The sequence below is a fragment of the Capra hircus genome, chromosome 1, assembly GCF_001704415.2.
Source record: "Capra hircus breed San Clemente chromosome 1, ASM170441v1, whole genome shotgun sequence".
NCBI classification, from domain to species: Eukaryota; Metazoa; Chordata; class Mammalia; order Artiodactyla; family Bovidae; genus Capra; species Capra hircus.
The window spans coordinates 137,928,147-137,949,819 of NC_030808.1; the positions used below are offsets into that span (position 1 = coordinate 137,928,147).

Below are 21,673 nucleotides of genomic sequence, written 5' to 3' on the forward strand. Positions count from 1 at the left end.
TTCAGATGTGAGTGTAACTAGTTCATTGTCTCACACACATGTAAGAGCTGAGATTTGAATCTCTGTCTGTAGGACTCCATGATGTGAGACTTCCATGCCATCCAGTTTCTCTCTAAACATCTCAGGTTCCTTTTCTCAGAGTTGGCATTCCTGGCTTCCAGGGGCTGTAGGAGCCCATTCTCACATAACGGAAGAGTCGGGCTGAAGACTGATGGGTCTGGCTTAGGTCACAGGCCTATCTCGTGAACTAATTACTGGAACTAGGTGATAACAGTGCTTATGATTGGCCATCTGGGGTCGTTGCTTTGATAATGTTTGCTGTATTTTATAATGTTTTGATATCTTGGGGCTTTGCATACTGGGAGGAACTGCCTCTCTTAGGTTTAACTAATTCCTCAAGAGAGCAATCAGCGTGCCTATGAGCCCATCTTTGACATGCAGACAGAGCAATCCAGAGCCTGTATCCCTAGCCACCCCCTTTCCTGAACTCTCACCAAGCTCACACCAAGCCAATATTCCCCCTGCCCTGTATCACCCCAGAGCCAGCTTCAGACAATTAGAGACCATCCCGATTGCCCAGAGCCTCCAGAACCACTCATTATTCAGTCCTAAACCTGCTTAACTGCTTACGTTGCCTCACTCATTCCTCCCCACAAAAACCGCCATAGTGACTTTTGTCTGCGCTTTCCCTGCATGCCTCCTGCCTCCTGCCTAATCCAGTGCTACCCCCATGTGGCCCCCTTGTGTGGCAGGACATGGGTTCAGTCCTTTGGGGAGCTGTGAATAATCAACTCTTCTTTCAAAGGCAGTTGTCTCTGGTCATCTTACCTACCTCCCTATACAGACCAAATCCTGGTGCATTCACAATAGTCCTGTGCCCATAGAAGCAGGAGAAAAGACGATCCAGATGAGTCGGTTCAACCGTCCATCTCTGTAAGGTGACTGTGCATATAACTGTTTCGATCTAAGAGTCTGGCACTCGGAGGACATGGTATTGATAGGGATACAGTAGTAGGTCCACCCACTCCAGTATTCTTGGGCTTCCATGGTGGCTCAGACAGTAAAGAACCTGCCTGCACTGGGAGAGATCTCCCCTGGAGGAGGGCATGGCAACCCACTCCAGTATTCTTCCCTGGAGAATCCCCATGGACAGAGGAGCCTGGTGGGCTACAGTGCATGGGGTCACAAAGAGTCAGACACAACTGAGTGACTAAGTACAACACAGCATCTCAACTATCAGGCAAAGCATCCCCATAAGGAAGCCGGGAGCGGGCACTATTCTGAGGGCCCAGTAAACATCAGCCCTGAGACAAGTCTGCTGATAGATGTGTGCCACCTGGAGGTGGTGCCTGAAAATGCTGCCACAGGGTTTTGTGGGTCAGTCTTTGGGAAGCTGCCCTGAGCCTCAGATGTAATATGAGAAGCAGAAGCGAGGGTCAAAAATCAGCTGATGGTTGTACCAGTAAAATGATCCAGATTGTGAGCTCTATAACTGCAGGTACCATGTCTGTTTCTCTTTTCCCTGTATCCTTAGCATCCAGAGCATGGTGGAGGCTCAATGAATCCTTGTCAAATAACTGCATAGATGAATGTCACCAAGACTCAAGAAGCAGAATCATAATGAAGCAGAAACAAAGACTAGAAATCAATAAAGAGTGTGAGAACACAGAAGCTAGGGGTAGGGCAGGAAGCAGGAAGCCTGTTGACTTCCAGCTTAGAGGTCAAAAGGATGCATTTGGGTCCCACCTCCACCATCTAGGTAGATGATCTTAGCCTCAGTTTCCTCGTGGATAAAATGGACACAATCATAGCATCACCTTCACAGGCTCATTCTAAGAATTAAATGAGATCATGTATGTTAAGAGCTTGGCATACAGTTCAGTTCAGTTCAGTTCAGTTGCTCAGTCGTGTCCAACTCTTTGCAACCCCATGAATTGCAGCAGCACTCTGTAAATATTAATCCTTGTTCTTCATGGCAACGGAGGAATCTTACTAGCTGGCAGCTTACAGTGGAGAGCTTCTTAGATAATTGTGACCTTGAAGCTGCTCGTCTTTTTCACTGTGGTGTTAGGAACTTTACCAGAACTGGGACTTAGACACGGGCAGCAAGACTGAAGCTAAGTGTGAGATTTCATGTATTTCAAACCAGTGGTGACCCATGAAAACACAGTACCAGTCTCACCCCAGAGGCAGAGGCTGATTAAAATCATATGTAAACCCAAAACAACTGAGCGACTGAACTGAACTGAATTGAACTGAAACCCAAAAAGAGTGAGAAAGAGGAGGGATGGTTGCAGCCCTCACAGGACCATCTGTTTTCTTTCTCTCCTCTCATGAAAGATATCAGCTGACTCATCTTTTTCCCACAGGCCTTTCTCTGCTCTCCCCTCTAGGTCAGCAAACCCCATGTTTAGGCCTTTAACGTGTAAGTACTCGGATCACACTGTTCTAATACAGCTTCCTCTCCTCCGTGCAGATACACAAGATGCATTCTTTCTTGGACTACATCATGGGTGGCTGCCAAATCCAGTTTACAGTGAGTTGTTTGTTTGTTCTTACTCAGGGAGCAAGGTTGGAGGGCAGTGCTGGGTGTGGGGCACAAGGACCCACAGTCTGTTAAGACCCTGGGTTGGCTTTGCTCAGGTCTCACCACTGAAATGTCATACAGTAACATCTCTGACCAACCTAGACAGCATATTAAAAAGCAGAGACATTACTTTGCCAACAAAGTTCCATCTAGTCAAGGCTATGGTTTTTCCAGTGGTCATGTATGGATGTGAAAGATGGACTGTGAAGAAAGCTGAGTGCCAAAGAATTGATGCTTTCAAACTGTGGTGTTGGAGAAGACTCTTGAGAGTCCCTTGGACTGCAAGGAGATCCAACCAGTCCATTCTAAAGGAGATCAGCCCTGGGTTTTCTTTGGAAGGACTGATACTAAAGCTGAAACTCCAATACTTTGGCCACTTCATGTGAAGAGCTGATTCATTGGAAAAGACCCTGATGCTGGGAGGGGTTGGGGGCAGGAGGAGAAAGGGATGACAGAGGATGAGATGGCTGGATGGCATCACCGACTCAATGGACATGAGTTTGAGTGAACTCCAGGAGTTGGTGATGGACAGGGAGGCCTGGCACGCTGTGATTCATGGGGTCGCAGAGTCAGACACGACTGAGTGACTACACTGCACTGAACTGAACTGAACTGAACTGAACATCTCTTTACAATGAGGTCACACTTCTGTTTACCCCATGACTATTTTTTCAGCATCTTATCAGGAAATGCATGCCATTCAACCTCAGAGGGTTTGGGGAACCAGTATATTATGCTTTCCATTCTTTCAGTAACTGCAGGAGGCAGGAGGTAGTGGCTGGGTTGCCAGATTCCACCACTGGGTGAAAAGGGTTGGGGAAGGAGTGAACTGTGCTAAAACGTCCCACTGAACCATGGCTGACATCTTGGCTGTGTTCATTTGGACAGAACACAAGCTTACATGTCGAGCCCAATGGTCAGTGCCAAGAGTAAGCCATTTAGATGACTCATCAGACAATGAAAAAGGGAATTCCAAAAGACTGGAGAACTAATCTGTCAATGTTGAGAAATAGAATTAATGAGCGGACTAAGGATCTTCTCCTACATGGAATCTGTGAGCCCATGGGATTTGTACACTCCTAATAATGTATTTGGTGGTGGGCTGGGTCTTTTTTAAGTGTCTGGGTGGGCCAAATTTATAAGTCCACCTGCCCTGGAAAAATTTTCTGTCAGTGGCTTCATATTCAAAATCCTCCTAGTTTCCAGCAGACATGACCTGCAAAAAGAGAATACCCAGATGACAAGAAATAATCTGTGAAAACCTGTGGGAAAGTCATATGGATGTAAACAAGTTGTGCAGCATCTGTGCCCCATCTTACAGAAGCGTACTTGTGAAACTCAGCCCTATTTAGCTCCCTAGATGGGCTCAATCATGTGAGGAAGGCAAAGAAAATGGTTTGAGCCCAAGAGAGTCGACTGGACCAATGTGTTCCTGAGACATAAGGTAGTGGAACCCAAAGGATTAGAGGGGGGTTCTCCAAGGGGATGAGATAAGGCCTCTCCCTAGATAGAGGCTGGGCTTTTGCTATAACCTACCTACGTCCTGCCTAAACTCAGGCCATTGTTCATTTGCCACTGAATACTTATGGGAGTTAATTATAGATTATGGTCATTTCTCTAAGGTCTAAGGTGCTCTAAAGGCACACCCATAGCGCACCCCACCCCCATACACACACTGGCGTGTTTAGAAGGTAGTAACCATGTGCATTGTGGGCAAACACCCCGACCTCTGTCTGTCCTGGGCACTTGGAGGAGCCAGCAATGTCACAGAGGAGACAGTGTCCCATGATCTTAGGCAAAGGGCTGGTTTCAGGAAACTATTCATAGATTTTCAAGTGAAAGCTCTATTGATTTGGGTCTGTTTTAGGTTCTATAGATCCCATGCTTTTGGACAACTCTTTAGTCAACCTTCAGGGGTTTGCTTTGCCCTTGGGCTGCAAAGAATCAGCCCCAGTGAAAACTGGAAGTTTGAGCCCAGATGGTTTCCAGCTCTACACCCTGGCTCACAGAGGAGAGAGGAGGTCATGTGGTCCCCCTGACCCAAGGAGATTATTCTTCTGGAGTTGCTCTCCCCTCCTTCTCACTTTTTTAAAAAGTGCTTGAGTAATAAGAAATTACTTGAGTAATAAGAAACCCATTTTTTAAAACTAGTTACTTGCCAATTACACTTTTTATTTTTAAACTTTATTTATTTTGGCTGCACTGGGTCTTTGTTGCTATGTGTGGGCTTTCTCTAGTTGCGGCAAGTGGAGGCTACTCTTCATTGCAGTGCACGGGTTTCTCATTGAGGTGACTTCAGTAGTTGTGGCTAGCAGGCTCTAGAGCATGGGCTTACCTGCATGTGGAATCTTCCTGGAGCAGGGATCAAACCTGCATCCCCTGCTTTGGCAGGCAGATACTTAACCACTGGATCACCAGCTGTCCCAATCTTCTCACTTTCACTGACCCTCCCCAACTGGGAGGGACCACCTCAGTGGTTATCACCACTGCTTCCTCAGCCTCCACTTCTCAGCCCTCCAGCATCCACAGAGGGACCTGCAGGAAGTCTGCAGTGAGTGAGGAGCAAGACCTCTGAAGAGGGAGAGCAGGTGCAGATAAATCCCAAGGAGAAGGGGCCAGACCATAGTTCAGTTCAGTTCAGTCACTCAGTCGTGTCCGACTCTTTGCAACCCCATGAATCGCAGCATGCCAGGCCTCCCTGTCCATCACCAACTCCCGGAGTTCACTCAGACTCACATCCATCGAGTTGGTGATGCCATCCAGCCATCTCATCCTCTGTCGTCCCCTTCTCCTCCTGCCCCCAATCCCTCCCAGCATCAAAGTCTTTTCCAGTGAGTCAACTCTTCGCATGAGGTGGCCAAAGTACTGGAGCTTCAGCTTTAGCATCATTCCTTCCAAAGAAATCCCAGGGCTGATCTCCTTCAGAATGGACTGGTTGGATCTCCTTGCAGTCCAAGGGACTCTCAAGAGTCTTCTCCAACACCACAGTTCAAAAGCATCAATTCTTCGGTGCTCAGCTTTCTTCACAGTCCAATTCTCACATCCATACATGACTACTGGAAAAACCATAGCCTTGACTAGACAGACCTTAGTTGGCAAAGTAATGTCTCTGCTTTTGAATATGCTATCCAGGTTGGTCATAACTTTTCTTCCAAGGAGTAAGCGTCTTTTAAATTCATGGCTGCAGTCACCATCTGCAGTGATTTTGGAGCCCCCAAAAAAAGCAGTGCCTAAAACAAAATGCTTCCTCCTGGAGGGCTCCAGGCCAGGGATGCAGGAGAAGGTTCTAGGTGTTCTACTTTGAGGTTTCTGTTAAAGAACGCATAACAACCACCTCATTGTCATTTTCCTCTAAAATTAAGTCAATAATTTCTTATTACTCAAGCATTGCCAGCTAATGTAAATTATAAGCTGTAATGCATACTATTATTAACAATTGACCTGCCTTACTTAATTTGGCTTATAAGTATTTATCATCTGCCCAGTCATTTCATTGAAGCCATCTGGATAAATGAAGCGAACTTTGCAGAGGGATCAGAAATGAGAACAGGGCTTCCTGGTATGGAGATGAACAGAAGAGAGGAAGTGAGGTCCAGGATGACTCAAATGTTTTGTGCCTGAAGACAAAGCATGTTGACCCCATTCATAGAAATATGGAAGTCAAGATTAGCCACCAAACAGCAGAATGAACTTCCCCAAAGATGTGGTGGGGGTGTTTTCAGGTATCCCAGTGAGATGGCATTTATAAATATGGCCCTTGGTTTCAGGAGAGAGGTGGAAGCTGCACATATATAGGTCTGGAGGAGATAGCTAAAGAGAAGACAGAAAGATAGGGGGCCTGGTAACAGAATGCCATGGAAAATCTGCATTCAGCAACAGGGGAAAGAGGAGCCAACAGTAAGATAAGATGCACCAGAGAAAAAGGTCCCAGAGGAGGCAGTAACTCAGATGATCAGGAGAAGGTCTTACAGGATCAAGAACAATAATCTCATATGCTAAAGAAAAGATAAGGTGAAGAATGAAAACCAGTGACTGAGCCATGTTATGAGTAAGCACAAGTCATCTTCAGAAGAGCAACTTCAGCAGAATGAGACCGTAGGCCCAGGTTTTGGGGTGTAACAGACAGTGAGGATGTGAACACAGTGGGTATATCTACTCGATCAAGACAGCCAACAAAGGAAAAACAAGAGGCGGAAAGTAGGTGCCAACCTGAGGATGAGAAGAGGGGAATTTTAAGTAATAAAATAAGCAGAAAAGATCCCAAGGAGGGAAGCAGATAAAGGATGCTAAAAAGAGCCCCCATCAGTGATTCTTCCTCTTTTTCGGTCCCATGGACCACTTGAAATCTGACACAAGAGCTATAGCCACTCACTGGAAAGTGCACACACTCCATCCCACACACAACTACAGGATGCCCTTGGGCACCCGTGAGGACAACCTTTGTTCCTCGTGTGAATTCTTGAGTCATAAGGACTCTGGAGCAACAGTCATGTCATGGTCTTGGGAGAGCTGGGCAGAGGTTAGCAGACATTGAGGGAGAGAGATTGGGTTCCATACATTTGGCACATGGCACAGCAGCCAAAAGAAAACCAGATACTAGAATTTCACCTACAAAATCAATAGTTTAGACAGCATAGATGAGGCCAGACTCCATAAGATATCTGGAAAGACAATGGTAAAAGAATTAAATGTTTCCGTTGAAAGTTATTGCCTTTCCAGATACGAAAAACGTTCATTGTAAGATGGATTTTCATGGAATCAGGTTGTAAGTAACACAAACGTCCTACAATAAGGTAATGGCTATATAAATTGTTGTAGCTCATTTAAGTGGACTATGATAAAGCCATTTTAAGTGATAATTATAATGATTTGTAATCACGTGAGGATATGTTAATGTCATTAAGTGAAGAAAAAGAGAATATAAAGCAAAGCTACCCTATGATTACAACTATGTTAAACATCTTTATGTATTATATATATTTTTACATATAAAATTTTAAAATATTTTGTATTTATATATATGTAAAACTAAAAAGGAAAAATATGACTTACTGAACTAGTAGAATCCTGAGTGGTCATTTTTCTCTTATTATATTCAGATGACCCTTTTTATTATTTGTATTTTTTTTTATTAAAAGGGGTGTTGCTGGGACTTCCCTGATGGTCCAGTGGTTGGGACTTTGCCTTCCAATGCACGGGATGGGGGTTCAATCCCTGGGCAGGGAGCTTAGATGCCACATGCTTTGTGTCCAGGGAACCAAAGCATAAAACAGAAACAATATTGTTAAAAATTCAATAAAGGCTTTAAAAATGGCCCACATCAAAAAGGGCAAGTATCACTTTTCATTATCTCTGATTTTATTATCTATTTTTAATAATATGACATAACAAGCTAAATGGCTAAGCTTGAAGATTAGCCTTCAAGCCTAAGAAAAGATCACCTATTAAAGGTCCTCTCATGTCATCTTTTCTGACCTTAATACACTTAGGATATCCTATGCCCACACTATGTCTCAGTTTAGTTTTAAATCCTGATTTTAAATGCCAGACTAAATAGTGGGGACTCTTGTGTAGACCTCTGAGACATGAGACTGAGTCCTGGGTTGAAGAGGAGAATGTTTTGCACGTTCCAGGAAGTGAACCAGGCAGGTTCTTTCTCATCTTGTCTTGGTTCCTATTTCTTTCCTGCTATGGAGTTTTGAGGAGGCAAAAAAGCACAAGAATTATATGTGTTATTTAAGAAATGGTCCAAACTGAACAGTATCACCACCTATAAGGCTCGTCGTATAGGCCCAAACTGTAAACAGACTTAAAAACGAACAGCTGCCCTATAGCAGATGATATCACAAAGATTTCAGAGAGATCAGACAACTAACCAGAGATGGGTTCACAGCAGCTTTCCCAAAAAAGCATCCAGGTGGGTCTTAAATGGCCCAATTGTCAGAGGCAGGGAAGGGATCTGAGGCATGGGCTCAGTTCAGGTGAGAAGCTAAAAATATCCAAGGAAGGATAACATCGTTAGCGTCCAGCCTTTTTCAGAAGCAGTTCCTCACACTGGGGACTTGGCAGCGTAGAGAAAGTAAGCACTTTGCTCTCATACTTTACAAGATTTTACAAAACTGCTCCATGGCTCTGCTTAATGAACATCGAGGCCTCCTGGGCAGAAGGGGAAACAAAGGAGGCCTGCTCTGGGGCTGCCCACTGGGAAGACGGAGTGCACACCAGAACTGCAGGCTTTCCTAAATGCTTCATAGCAGAAGAGGAAAACAATAGCTCTGCAAGCCTGCCACATTCAGGAAGCCAGGAATCAAGAGCCTCCTCCACAAACTGGCATTTTTCAGTCATTTTCATGCTTTTATTTCTCAACTTAGTCCCATCTTTCACAGCCTCCCTGTTGCTTTTTAAAATTAAACCCAACCTTTCTCTCTGTTCTCTTGCACTCATGCTAACTTAAAGAGCACAGAGAATTCGTGGTAGAAGACCACCTCCTGAAGACAAAATTCTTATCTCCAGCCTCATCAGGGAGACTTTAGGAACCATCACTTGCTGGCGCGGCGGGGGGAGAGGGGGGGAATCTTTGAGCTGCCTTGGGGGGGAATCTTTGAGCAGCCTTGTACCTGAGACTGTCTGTTTACTGTCAAGTCAAATGATAAAGTGAGACGAGGTAGCCGAGAACTGTACAAAAAGATCTTAATGACCCAGATAACCATGATGGTGTGATCACTCATCTAGAGCTAGACATCTTGGAGGAAGTGTGAAGTCAAGTGGGCCTTAGGAAGCATCACTACAAACAAAGCTAGTGGAGGTGATGGAATTCCAGTTGAGCTATTTCAAACCCTAAAAGATCATGCTGTGAAAGTGCTGCACTCATTATGCCAGCAAATTTGGAAAACTCAGCAGTGGCCATAGGACTGGAAAAGGTCAGTTTTCATTCCAATCCCAAAGAAAGGCAATGCCAAAGAATCCTCAAACTACTGCACAATTGCAGTCATCTCACATGCTAGCAAAGTAATGCTCAAAATTCTCCAAGCTAGGCTTCAAGAGTATGTGAACCGAGAACTTCCAGATGTTCAAGCTGTTTTTAGAAAAGGCAGAGGAACCAGAGATCAAATTGCCAACATCCACTGGATCATTGAAAAATCAAGAGAATTCCAGGAAAATATCTACTTCCACTTCATTGACTGCACTAAAACCTCTGATTGTGTGGATCACAACAAACTGTGGAAAATTCTTTGGGAGACAGGAATACCAAGCCACCTTACCTGCCTCCTGAGAAACCTGTATGCAGGTCAAGAAGCAACTGTTAGAACCAGATATGAAAAAACAGACTGGTTCCAAATTGGGAAAGGAGTACATCAGGGCTGTATATTGTGACCCTGCTTATTTAACTTATATGCAGAGTACATCATGCAAAATGCTGGGCTGGATGAAGCACAAGCTGGAATCAAGATTGCTGGGAGAAATATGAATACCCTCAGATATGCAGATGACACCACCATTATGGCAGAAAGCGAAGAGGAACTAAAGAGCATCTTGATGAAAGTGAAAGAGGAGAGTGAAAAAACTGGCTTAAAACTCAACATTCAAAAAACTAAGATCATGGCATCTGGTCCCATCACTTCATGGGAAATAGATGGGGGAAAAAAATGGAAACAGTGACAGACTTTATTTTCTTGGACTTCAAAATCACTGCAGGTGTTGTCTACAGCCATGAAATTAAAAGATGTTTGCCCCTTGGAAGAAAAGCTATGACCAATCTAGACAGCATGTTAAAAAGCAGAGACATTACTTTGCCGACAAAGGTCTGTCTAGTCAAACCTGTGGTTTTTCCTGTGGTCATGTATGGATGTGAGAGTTGGACTATAAAGAAAGCTGAGTGCCGAAGGATTGATGCTTTTGAACTGTGATGCTGGAGAAAACTCTTGAGAGTCCCTTGGACTACAAGGAGATCAAACCAGTCAATCCTAAAGGAAATCAACCCTAAATATTCATTGGAAGGACTGATGCTGAAGCTGAAACTCCAATATTTTGCCCACCTGATGTGAAGAGCTGACTCGTTAGAAAAGACCCTGATGCTGGGAAAGATTGAAGGCAGGAAGAGAAGGGGACGACAGAGGATAAGATGATTGGATGGCATCACTGGCTCAAGGGACATGAGTCTGAGCAAGCTCCAGGAGTTGGTAAAGGACAGGGAAGCCTGCCATACAGGAGTCCATGAACTGGACACAACTGAGTGACTGAACAACTACAACAACAAATGATAAAATATTTTTATGAGCAGAGGGAACTATAGAAAGCAGCACGTGATAGGGATCATTATTTTACTTCCTTTCTTCATCACATAATTTTAAATTTAATACCCTTCCCTAAAGTTTCATCAGCATCTCCTGAGCTTGAATAGCCTCTGTGGTTGTCATAAATAAGGGGGCCATCCCCACAAAAGAGTGCAAACCCCAGAGGCCTGCAGAAAAATAAAAAGCAATTTCCACTGGGCATGTTTTTCTCTACAGCACCACCAGGAACACGCAACTCAATACTGCCTACTAACCTTGAACTTCAAGTTACCGCACTTCATAATCTCCTCAATCCCCAAGGAGATCTGGCCACTCCCTTCCCTAGCTGGCATCCAACTTCACAGTCAATGAATATCCTATTTCTATTCCATGCTTAATATATTCCATCACAATCCTCTTCTCACCACCATCTCTGCCTCTCCCTAGTTTGTTAAACATGAGGGAATTATTCCAAGCCTAAGGATGAAGAGTTGATAGAAATGAAAAGATGTAGAGCACTGGGACCAAAGTGAAGAAAGAGAGGAAGGCACCTAGGGTGCAAAATTTAAGGATACAGCACTCGGATTGGGCAAGTGTAGGATCAGCTCAGATGAGTGCCTTCCTGAGTTTATGCCTAGCCAGATCTCTTATCTTACCCTAATCCCAGCCCTATTATTTTTTTCAAAATTTAATATAGTTGTTGCCAAAATTTTTAATGCTCATCCAGATGTTACATACACTTCTTCCCACACCACAGGGACTCATCCAGGTGATACATCTGGGCTCAGATGCTGCCTTTTGGTGCCTACATGTTTGGAGGATCTTACCTGTGCTTAAGAGATGTTCAGTTATGTTTCTTGAGTTGCCATTTTTCTTTATGGAGGCTTTCCCCTCTATTCTTTATGTTATCTGATTTATCTGATTTCATTCTTTGGTTTTACATTAAGATACCAGCATGTTTTTGTTATCACAAGACACCCTTGACCATCAGGTAATCAACACACACGGGACAACTGCAGTATTAAAAAACACAGATAGATCGGAATGTCAGTGATTTGCAATATTTGCAATGTCACTGATAAATCAGAGCAGAATCAAGTTTGTGTGTGTGTGTTAAGTCGCTTCAGTCATGTCTGGCTCTGTGATCCTATGGACTATAGCCCACCAGGCTCCTCTGTCCTTGAGATATTCCAGGCAAGAATACTGGAGTGAGTTGCCATTTCCTTCTCCAGGTGATCTTCCTGACCCAGGGATCAAACCCACATCTCTTATGTCTCCTGCATTGGCAGGCGGGTTCTTTACCACTAGTGCTAGCTGAGAATCAAGTTTGTCTCTGCAACATCCTTGCAGTCTCTAGAATTTTCTATAGTTCTAAAGTGCTTTCCACAGAAGGAGAGAAAAAGATGCTTTTCTTCTGGCCTTCTCAGCACTATGTTTACTTTTTAAACACTGTGTACACCTGCGAGGTGCCGTGATCTCTTAAGTGTGTCTTGTCAGGACAGAAGTCAAGAGTGGTGGGTGTGTGTTGAAGCTTAGCAAATCCAGGAGGCCTGAGATGCTTGATTTCTCCAAACCCTGTCTCTTGGGTACCTTTCGAGTATATTCCTTGGAGAAGTTTTCCAGGGATTGTCTGAATGTATCTGGACCTTTGTCTGGTTGGTGCCCCATACGTGTGACCTAGAATGCTTTCTGATTGCAAAATGCATATGGACTCGCCACACTCAACTAACTTTTCACCACAGTTCATGTTATCTTCCTCTCTTTTTTCACTGGCTTGGCTTTCACCTTCAGGATGAAATCTATCTCAGAAGATATTGGATTTCACTGGTCCTTTTAGGTCACCCCCAATCATCCTCAGTCACCCATTATCCCACTATGTTTTTTCTTTTTAAAAATTATTTTATTTTAATGTTTTTATTGAAGTATATTTGATTTACAATGTTGTTTTCATTTCTGCTCTATTGTAAAGTAATTCAGCTATACATATATATACATTCTTTTTAAAATATTATTTTCCATTACAGTTTATCATAGGATACTGAATACAATCATCTGCAATATACAGTAGGACCTTGCTGCTTATCCAGTCTATATATAATAGCTTACAGCTTGTTGTTATTGAGTCATCAAGTTGCGTCTGACTCTTTACGACCCCATGGACTCTAGCCCACCAGACTTCCCTGTCCTTCACTATCTCCCAGAGGTTGCTCAAACTCATGTCCATTGAGTCAGTGATGCCATCCAACCGTCTCATTCTCTGTAGCCCCCTTCTCCTACCCTCAGTCTTTCCCATCATCAGTGTTTTTTTCCAATGAGTCGGCTCTTCACATCAGTATTGGAGCTTCAGCATCAGTCCTTCCAGTGAACATTCAAGGTTGACTTCCTTTAGTTTACAGCTGCTCACCCCAAACTCCCAGTCCATCCTTCCCCCACACCCTCTCCTCCTTGGTAACCACAAGTCTCTTCTCCATGACTCTGAGTATGTTTCTGCTTGCACATAAGCTCATCTGTGTCATATTTTAGATTCCACCTATAAGTGATATCATATTTGTCTTTCTCCTGTCTTACTTTTTGCTTAGTATGATGATCTCTAGTTGCATCCATGTTGCTGCAAATGCATTACTTCATTCTTTTTATGGCCCTTAGTATTCCACTGTATATGTGCACCACGTCTTCTTTATCTTTTTATCTGTGGATGGACAGTTAGGTTGTTTCCCTGTCTTGGCTATAGTGAATACCACTGTTATGAACAGAGGGTGCATGTATCTTTTTGAAATGGTTTTGTCTGGATATATGCTCAGGAGTCGGATTGCTAGATCATATGGTAACTCTACTTTTAGTGTTCTGAGGACCCTCCATAAGAACCTCCATCCTGTTTTCCATAGTGGCTGCACCAGTTTACATTCCCACCAGAGTACAGGAGGGTGCCCTTCTCGCCACATCCTCTCCAACATTTGAACAACTAGTTTTTAAAGCTAAAGAATTTCTTCTCTAACTCTGCTTGTCAGCAGGATGTGTAACATACCACTTTCCCCCTCCCTCGGGCTGCATCTCAAGGTTAAATGAAATCTGTTCACTTTAAATCCACCCACTCTCCTATCTTCTCTTCCAGGTAGCCATAGATTTTACGGCCTCAAACGGGGACCCCAGGAACAGCTGTTCCCTGCACTACATCCACCCCTACCAGCCCAATGAGTACCTGAAGGCCTTGGTGGCAGTGGGAGAGATTTGCCAAGACTATGACAGGTATGAGACTTACCATCTATGGGGGTTCTTGTGGCCCCTAGCTAATCCTGGGCAGAATAATGGAAATGAAGTTATGCTGAGGCTCATGAAGGGACAAAATAAAGCCCAGCTCTAAATGTGTTATCCTCTTCACCTCAAGAGGAAATGAATTCATGCCAAGCTCACATTGGCCACCAAAAAATCCTTTCTTCTCTTACTTGGCTGGCAGGACCACTGGATAGAGATTTTGGTTCTGTTTTGTGAAATTTCATTATGTGCCTTACTACGTACAGAAAGTTGCAAAGTTGGGTGCATTGACTAGCAGCATAATGTCGCAGAACATCAAGCTCCACTTGAACATCTAAATCAGCATCTGCACTGTAACATGATTCCTGGATGATTTGTATGCAAGTTGAGATTTGAGAGGCACCGGTTTATTGGGTGCTATTCTTTCTGATCCTCATACTAACCCTTCTGTCGTGGGTGTTGTTTAACAGAAGAGGAAAACTGTGCAGGGAGGTGAAGTGGTGTGTGCCCTGACCTACAGACAAGGGCAGGATTTAAACCCAGAGCCAGCTCCTTCCACAGCATAAGCTCGTAATCATGGGATTTCACTGATCTCAAGAGCTATTGGTAACTTCAGCAGAGGGTGTGTGTGTGCCCCCGACAGTGTTTACATGTGTTTGTAAGTCTGTATAGAAAACACAATTTTGAGATCAGATCAGTATTATATTTATTTTTACTTCTCGGCAAACATTGACCTTGCCCACCAAGAGAATTCCTTGTAAGAAGTGATTTACATAAACTACATTGAACTGAATTTATTTTGCCTTTCCAGTATTTCTAGATTGAGGTGAAGTTGTTCACATGTTTGATTAAGAAGGTTCTTTGAAATAGAACCAGTGTAAATATATTGTGGGTAAATCTCAGTTGACAGCCTGATGTGATTGTAAAACAGGACTAGTTAGTAATAAGCAGTAACTAAGTGATGTGAAAGTTGCTCAGTCATGTCTGACTATTTGCAACCCTATGGACTATACAGTCCATGGAATTCTCCAGGCCAGAATACTGGAGTGGGTAGCCTTTCCCTTTTCCAGGAGATCTTCCCAACCCAGGAACTGAGCCCAGGTCTCCCGCATTTCAGGCAGATTCTTTACCAGCTGAGCCACCAGGGAAGCCCAAGCAGTAACTAATTGACCAGGAAAATAAAGTGACTCTGTCCTCCAATTTCAGAGAGATTTCATGAAATAGCCTGATTTCTGTTCTTTCTAGTCTCATAATTGGTGATAACCATATTAAAAACCTGATACCCAGGCACTTAGGGAGTGACACAACCTAGTGACCAGAAGGTGCATGAGTGTCCTTCCCACTGGTGAGTCCCTGGATTCGGATGGTCATCACCAATAACTCAGATGTGTGTGATGCTAGCTGGGGATGAACGAACAGATGCAGTCAAATCAGATAGTGCTAAACACTTCCCCTTGCCCTTGCCAACACTTCCCCTCCATGTTTGGAACAGAGAGCAGTAATAGCATTTTAAATTACCTTGTTGAACTGATACTTGTACCTACCCTTGAAATATTGTCTGTGAAGGCAACTTTAATCTCAGCTCTTGATTTCTTCAGGCCCCAATTCAGGAGGGATTCTTAGAGAAGCTCAAGTCATAATGGAGATTTCTACCAAGAGGAAAAAAACAGACAGATTGCAATTCCCACTGTTAGAAACTCCTCCAAATATCCCCCAAGATACCACCACAGTAATTCTCTCCTTTCTTTCTCTCTCTCTGCTCCCCCCCCAACACATACACAATGTTACCTTGTGTCATAATGTGTCCATTTAAAAGAAGAAGAATGAGAACTTCTTCAGGATTCTTAACAACTTTTAAATATTGAAATGCTCATAAAATAAAGTAGGTAAAAGCACTTAATACAACACAATAGACACATAGTTGAGTCAGTAAAGTTGGCCTTGACTGACTCTGCAGGCACAAGGCAGCCTAGTGATGAATTCCAAAGAGCAAATTGATGGCATGGCCAGAAATTAAGATGCCAACACCCAGAGCCCTTGTGTGTTTCTGCAGCAGATTTATTGGACAGGCTACAGAAGTTCTGTTTCCTGATTACCTCAAACTCAAAATGCAGATAAGACAGTCAGAGGGACCCACACATCTTTTGGAGCTATTATCCCTTTATAATATGAACCAGACAAAGCCTAGGGAGGATTTTTATATTTCCTCAAAAGTACAGATAAAAGTAAGAGAGATCACCTTCAGCTTACATAAAAAATCATCTCAGATGATTCTTTTAAAAAACTGATTAATGTTATATGTGGCAAAAACCATCAAAATATTGTAATTATCCTCTAATTCAAATAAATTATTTTGTTTAATTTTTAAAGGAAAATACCAAAGTTGTTGGTCCCAACTGGCCAAGAAAATCAGATTTCTTCAACTCAGTGGAGCATTTTTATTTTTCATGTGAAGAAAGCACCTCAGCATTGAAATCGGCGCACTAATCACTTCATGAAAACTGACAAGTTTCCCTCACTTCTCTGTGTGGGTGGAAAGACAATAGACAGACAGTCAGGACATTGCAAGTAGGGGCTTTGGAACTAATTTATTCTGCATCAAAGTCAGTGAAGTTGCTGCTCAAAAAGAAACAGTTGAGTAAAAACTGACAGAGGGCTCCGTCTGCCCACCTGCAGCGACGCAGAGGCATTTAATCCCCAGGAACCTTGAAATTCCTCTCAGCTTCTGACGGCCAAGAGTTTTCTTCCTGCCTTGTACATTCACTGCTCGCGGATCATGACGAGCTGATCCATGAAGCTGAACAGCTTGAGAGACGCGTGAAGCTCAGAGTTCTCAGGGCGGCCTTGAGGGGAGGCTCAGGTCCTAAGCCTGGCAGGCAGCTCTGCTAGCCCGTTTTCTCTGTGTTTCTGAGAGAGAGACCCCTGCCTTCTGTCTCCTCCAGCTCCCCAAGTGTGTGCCTCCCAAATGAGCTCATCTGTTCCCAGTCGGTTGTAGCCCTCCCCTAGCTCCTACAAACAATGTGGTCTCTTTAGGCTGCTCAAAGCCAGGGTGGCATCCATTCCTAGGGCTCGGGTCTCTTTCGAAGAGTGCTGGGTAGGGTGCTGCAAGGTACAGTTAGAACTGAAACAGGCTGGAATGCAGAGGATTGGGTTAGCAGTCAGAAGTCACATTACAGTGCCGTCTTTTTCACTCTGCAGACACCAATCCATTGTTCTCTTGGCTCCACTTTGGAACCACTAGGGAAGCCTTAAAAACAGGCTGGTGCCTGGGCCCGATCCCCAGATTTAATTAGTCTGGTGCACATCCTGAGGTTAAACTCCTTGGGCCTTGTTTCCTTGACAGCAAATGAAAGATTCAGCTAACTTCCCCTGCAGAGTAGTTGTAAGAATTAGATATAGAAGTTCTGCCTTTTGTACATTCTTAATAAATAATAGAGGCTTTCTGAAGGAGATCAGCCCTGGGATTTCTTCGGAGGGAATGATGCTAAAGCTGAAACTCCAGTACTTTGGCCATCTTATGGGAAGAGTTGGCTCATTGAAAAAGACCCTGATGCTGGGAGGGATTAGGGGCAGGAGGAGAAGGGGACAACAGAGGATGAGATGGCTGGATGGCATCACTGACTCGATGGACGTGAGTCTGAGTGAACTCTGGGAGATGGTGATGGACAGGGAGGCCTGGCATACTGCGATTCATGAGGTCGCAAAGAGTTGGACACGACTGAGCGACTGAACTGAACTGAAGTGATAGAGGCTTATACTCTTTACTTATATTTAAAACATCAACTGACACAAAAGGGAAAAGAACTATAGTGTCAGACCTAAAAGTCATTTTGAACCAATGACCTGTAAAATTTTTGGCTCACATACCCCTAAAAAGAATGTTTAAACATATAACCTTCACACCCTATTATATTGAAATCTAACATTTTCCATCATAAGTTTAAATAGTGACAAAGAATGATAATTCTAATGTCATGTAAATATGGACATTTAAAAATAAAACTCTTACATAACTCTACTGAATGCATCCAGCAAAACTAAACGCCACTTGATACCCACCATCATCCATTTAAAAACTGCGTGAACAAGTTCATCAGTTTGAGCTGAGAATTCTGTTTCTTGTTTTTCATGAAGTCATATTTTCATTCCCTTCTCCCATAGAATTTCATCCCAATGTATCTTTAAAATTTGCTTTGAAATTCCTTAATTGATCACTATATTATGTCTTTAATTAAAATATGAATATAAATTTTTAAATTTCCAATTTCTAAAATTTACTATAATGAAAAGATTTGAAGCATTTAAAATATCTTCTGGTTTAGTTTTTATTATAATCATTATTGTTGCCTAATCATAAATATTTGGGAAATTTCAATAACTGATTATTGCCTATAAAATTTTTTTTAATCTTAATGAAACAGATATTCCCCAGTTAGTTTACATATCTGTGGGTAACTGCCCCCTCTGACCAGAATGGAAAAGTCCAGCATCAGTTCTAATTTAATTTTTTGTTTTATCAATGTAAATACTAAGAAAGCTTGTTTTTAAAAGTCCATGGTAATGGAAAGAGTTTGCTTAGCAGTGTTATGCAGTTTTTTCAATTCAAAGTTTTATATAAAAAATTACATATCTATCATCAAAATATATTTTTAATGGTCTACCATCTGACATTAGCACTTTCAACAGTTCTTTTAAGCAAAAACTGGCAACTACCTGACTCATGAAGGGATTTGTTTGCTAGCAGTCATTCTCATCAGGAAATGTCCCTTTGTATTTTGCTTGGAGCTTCTACAAAGGGGAGCAGTGCACACGGTGGCTGAGATTCTGCCTGGGTGAGCAGAGGGTAACTGGGAGACGGGAGGTGTGAATGAGAAGCAGGTACTTCAATCACAGACGTTCCCAAATCAGTTTCAGCAAAGAATACATGGGGAGGTAAAGGAGCTGAATATTGATTTCCTTTAAAAGCAAAGAAGCCATGCTCTTATATCTATAGAAGGGCTTTGTACCTCCACATACCCCAACTTTAAGACCACCGCTTTAGAGAACAGCCTTTATTTAATGTGTAGCTGTTCTAAAATGCGATTTTACTGAGTTCATCTCCATTTCCTTATGGACACAGTCTTTCCTTAATTGTTCTCTTGCTGTAGCCCCTTCTTCCTTATCTGGGAAGACAAAAATGCATCTCCCTTTGGAAGATCATCTGACCAAGGTCTTTCCCTAAGTCCAAGGCAGCAAGCTCATTGCCACTGAAAACCCTGGGCTCTTTGATCATATTTTATCCTATTTTATTCCAATAGTAGGAAATACTGCCTTCAGGAAATTCAATCTGCCTTGAATTTTCCAGGTTGGGAGGTTCCATCAGTCACCTCAGTAGTTTCTAGATGGCCCCTTTATAAGTGCTGGTAGGTCTCATTTTAAGTTCTCTGATGTGTTGGCAAGCCTTCACTTGCTTGTGTGCTCAACTTGCCTTCCCTTTCTCTGTCTAGTTTTATTTTTAATCAAGGAAAGTGAATACTTAAATCTATTGTTCTTAGGCTTGATTTTTTTTTTCCTTTAGTATGCTTATTAGGGCCTGTGTGGTGGTTAACTTCAGAGAACTGACACCCTCATGACTCATTAATTATTCCCCCTGTAGGTGAGACATTTTCCCTACCTTCCTGCTGTTGAAACTCAATTGTGTAACAGTGCCTCATGGTCAGTAAACTTCAAATCCCCAAGGGTGGCTTGAAGGTATAAAATCTGAAACACTGATTTGCTGATTAGAAACAGAATACTAGATCTCACCTCTCTTAAACTCATCAAAGAAAATAAAAGGTGTGGAGCTTCCTAATTTTCTCTGCTTTGACTTCTGAGCCATCTGAGTTGGAAGAAGCTGGACCCATCCTCCACCCAGAACAGCTTTCTTCCAGATTTAACTAGAAAGCACCTCTAAAAACTCTCTCACATTCCTCACCCTTATCCTAGCTAAGAAGGAATCTCTGAGACAAAGCATTTCAATATTTCCAAGGCCCAGAAGTATTTCAGACCTGTGTCTAATCTTTTATAAGCTTTTATGATTTTCTGTTTATCATCATTAATACCCTAATACATGCTAGATATATGCAAAGTCCATACCTACATAACAGAGAGGGAAAGGGGGAACAAGTCATTTTTCTGACAAATTTAGCCTCTGATTTCAAAGAATTCTGATTTCCTTGAATCTCCCAACCCCTGCCCCAAATTTGGTCAAATTGGATGTATTTTGGTGAAGGTCTATCAAAGCCATCTTTGGCTACCAGTGACCTCTATCTAAATCGGTAGATGGTGATGGGTGACAGTCTGGCTTTGATCCTTTGACTTCTCAGCCTGGGGCTCCCCTTTCGCTTCCAGAGACATTCCAGGGACAGTGAGCCCTTATCTGAGTTTCCTCTTCTCCTTGACTGACTCTGTAAGAATTGAGAAATGGAGGAATTTTTCCAAGAACAAATCTCAATTGAGTCTTTAATGGGAGAGCAAATAAAAAGTAGGTGTCCTGAGAAGGACGTGCCCTCTTCAAAGAGCAATATTCCTGAGCTCCACTGTAACAATCCCCTGACAGCACAAAATTCACTTAAGAAGTGTCTTGTTTGTGGTCTGATCAGGGGCCCAGTTACAGAAAGCACAAGAGGAAACCACATTTAATACTGTATGTAATCATTAAGTTTTGATGGTATAATAGAAAATTCATAGGCTTTGGAATTAAACAGTGCTTGCTGGTAAACACCTTAGTTCACTTCCTTAGACTTTTTGAGGCTCAGTTTATTCATCAGTAAAACAGGAATAAAAAGTAGGTGGACCTTCAAATGTATGAAAATTAACTAAGTATAGACATGGCCTAGCATCATATCTGGTGTTGTGCCAATCAATGTTCATTCTTCTCCTACTCACCTCTCACCTATAGTATAGGAAAGCAGTAAAGTGATGAGCTTTGGGGATTATTTCTTTATTTCAGTTTTCCACTCTATTGCTGTCCCCTGTTACCACAAGTAATCAAAAAGCATGAGTTAGCATTTGGCATAATGACCTGTTCTAGGGAGGCAATGCAGGTTTATGTTTTTCTTTCTCATTAGATGAAAAAATACAGCAACTTCTTTTTTAATTTCAGTGACAAAATGTTCCCAGCCTTTGGGTTCGGTGCCAGGATACCCCCAGAGTACACGGTGAGTGGGTGTTTTAATATATACAAAGGATGGCGTGGGTTTCCCTCACAGAAGTCCCACACTTTCAACCTTTAATATAATCATGTAAAGGCCCATAGTCAGAAGTGATCTTCACAACCAGTGAGGTTAGCTCCTCCAGCTGGTGTATAGATGTCACCCATTCTCCTGGGATTCTCGATGGGCTGTCTCAGAGTTAATTCCAAATGAAAACTTCCATTGTTTAGCTTCATATAGACAAGTCAGAGACTGTGGAAACACTTGGAAATTGATCTTCAATGGCTCAGAGCCCATCTATTCAGATCTCTCCTGGAGAAAGACCCTATTGGCCATTCTGACAGTGAAAATCCATGACAGTGAAGTCTACAGACTCCTTCATCCCAAGT

At 42.7% G+C, this 21,673-nt stretch overlaps 1 protein-coding gene across 1 annotated transcript in view; it reads left to right on the forward strand.

Annotated features, from left to right (window-relative positions):
- The window catches only part of CPNE4 (copine 4), a 649,396-nt gene that overhangs the window by 610,984 nt on the left and 16,739 nt on the right, over window positions 1-21,673 (forward strand). The window contains exons 10-12 of the mRNA XM_018051359.1: window positions 2,477-2,536; window positions 13,973-14,106; window positions 21,236-21,290. Of these exons, the coding sequence (XP_017906848.1) occupies window positions 2,477-2,536; window positions 13,973-14,106; window positions 21,236-21,290 (249 nt within the window). The remainder of the gene's footprint in view (window positions 1-2,476; window positions 2,537-13,972; window positions 14,107-21,235; window positions 21,291-21,673) is intronic.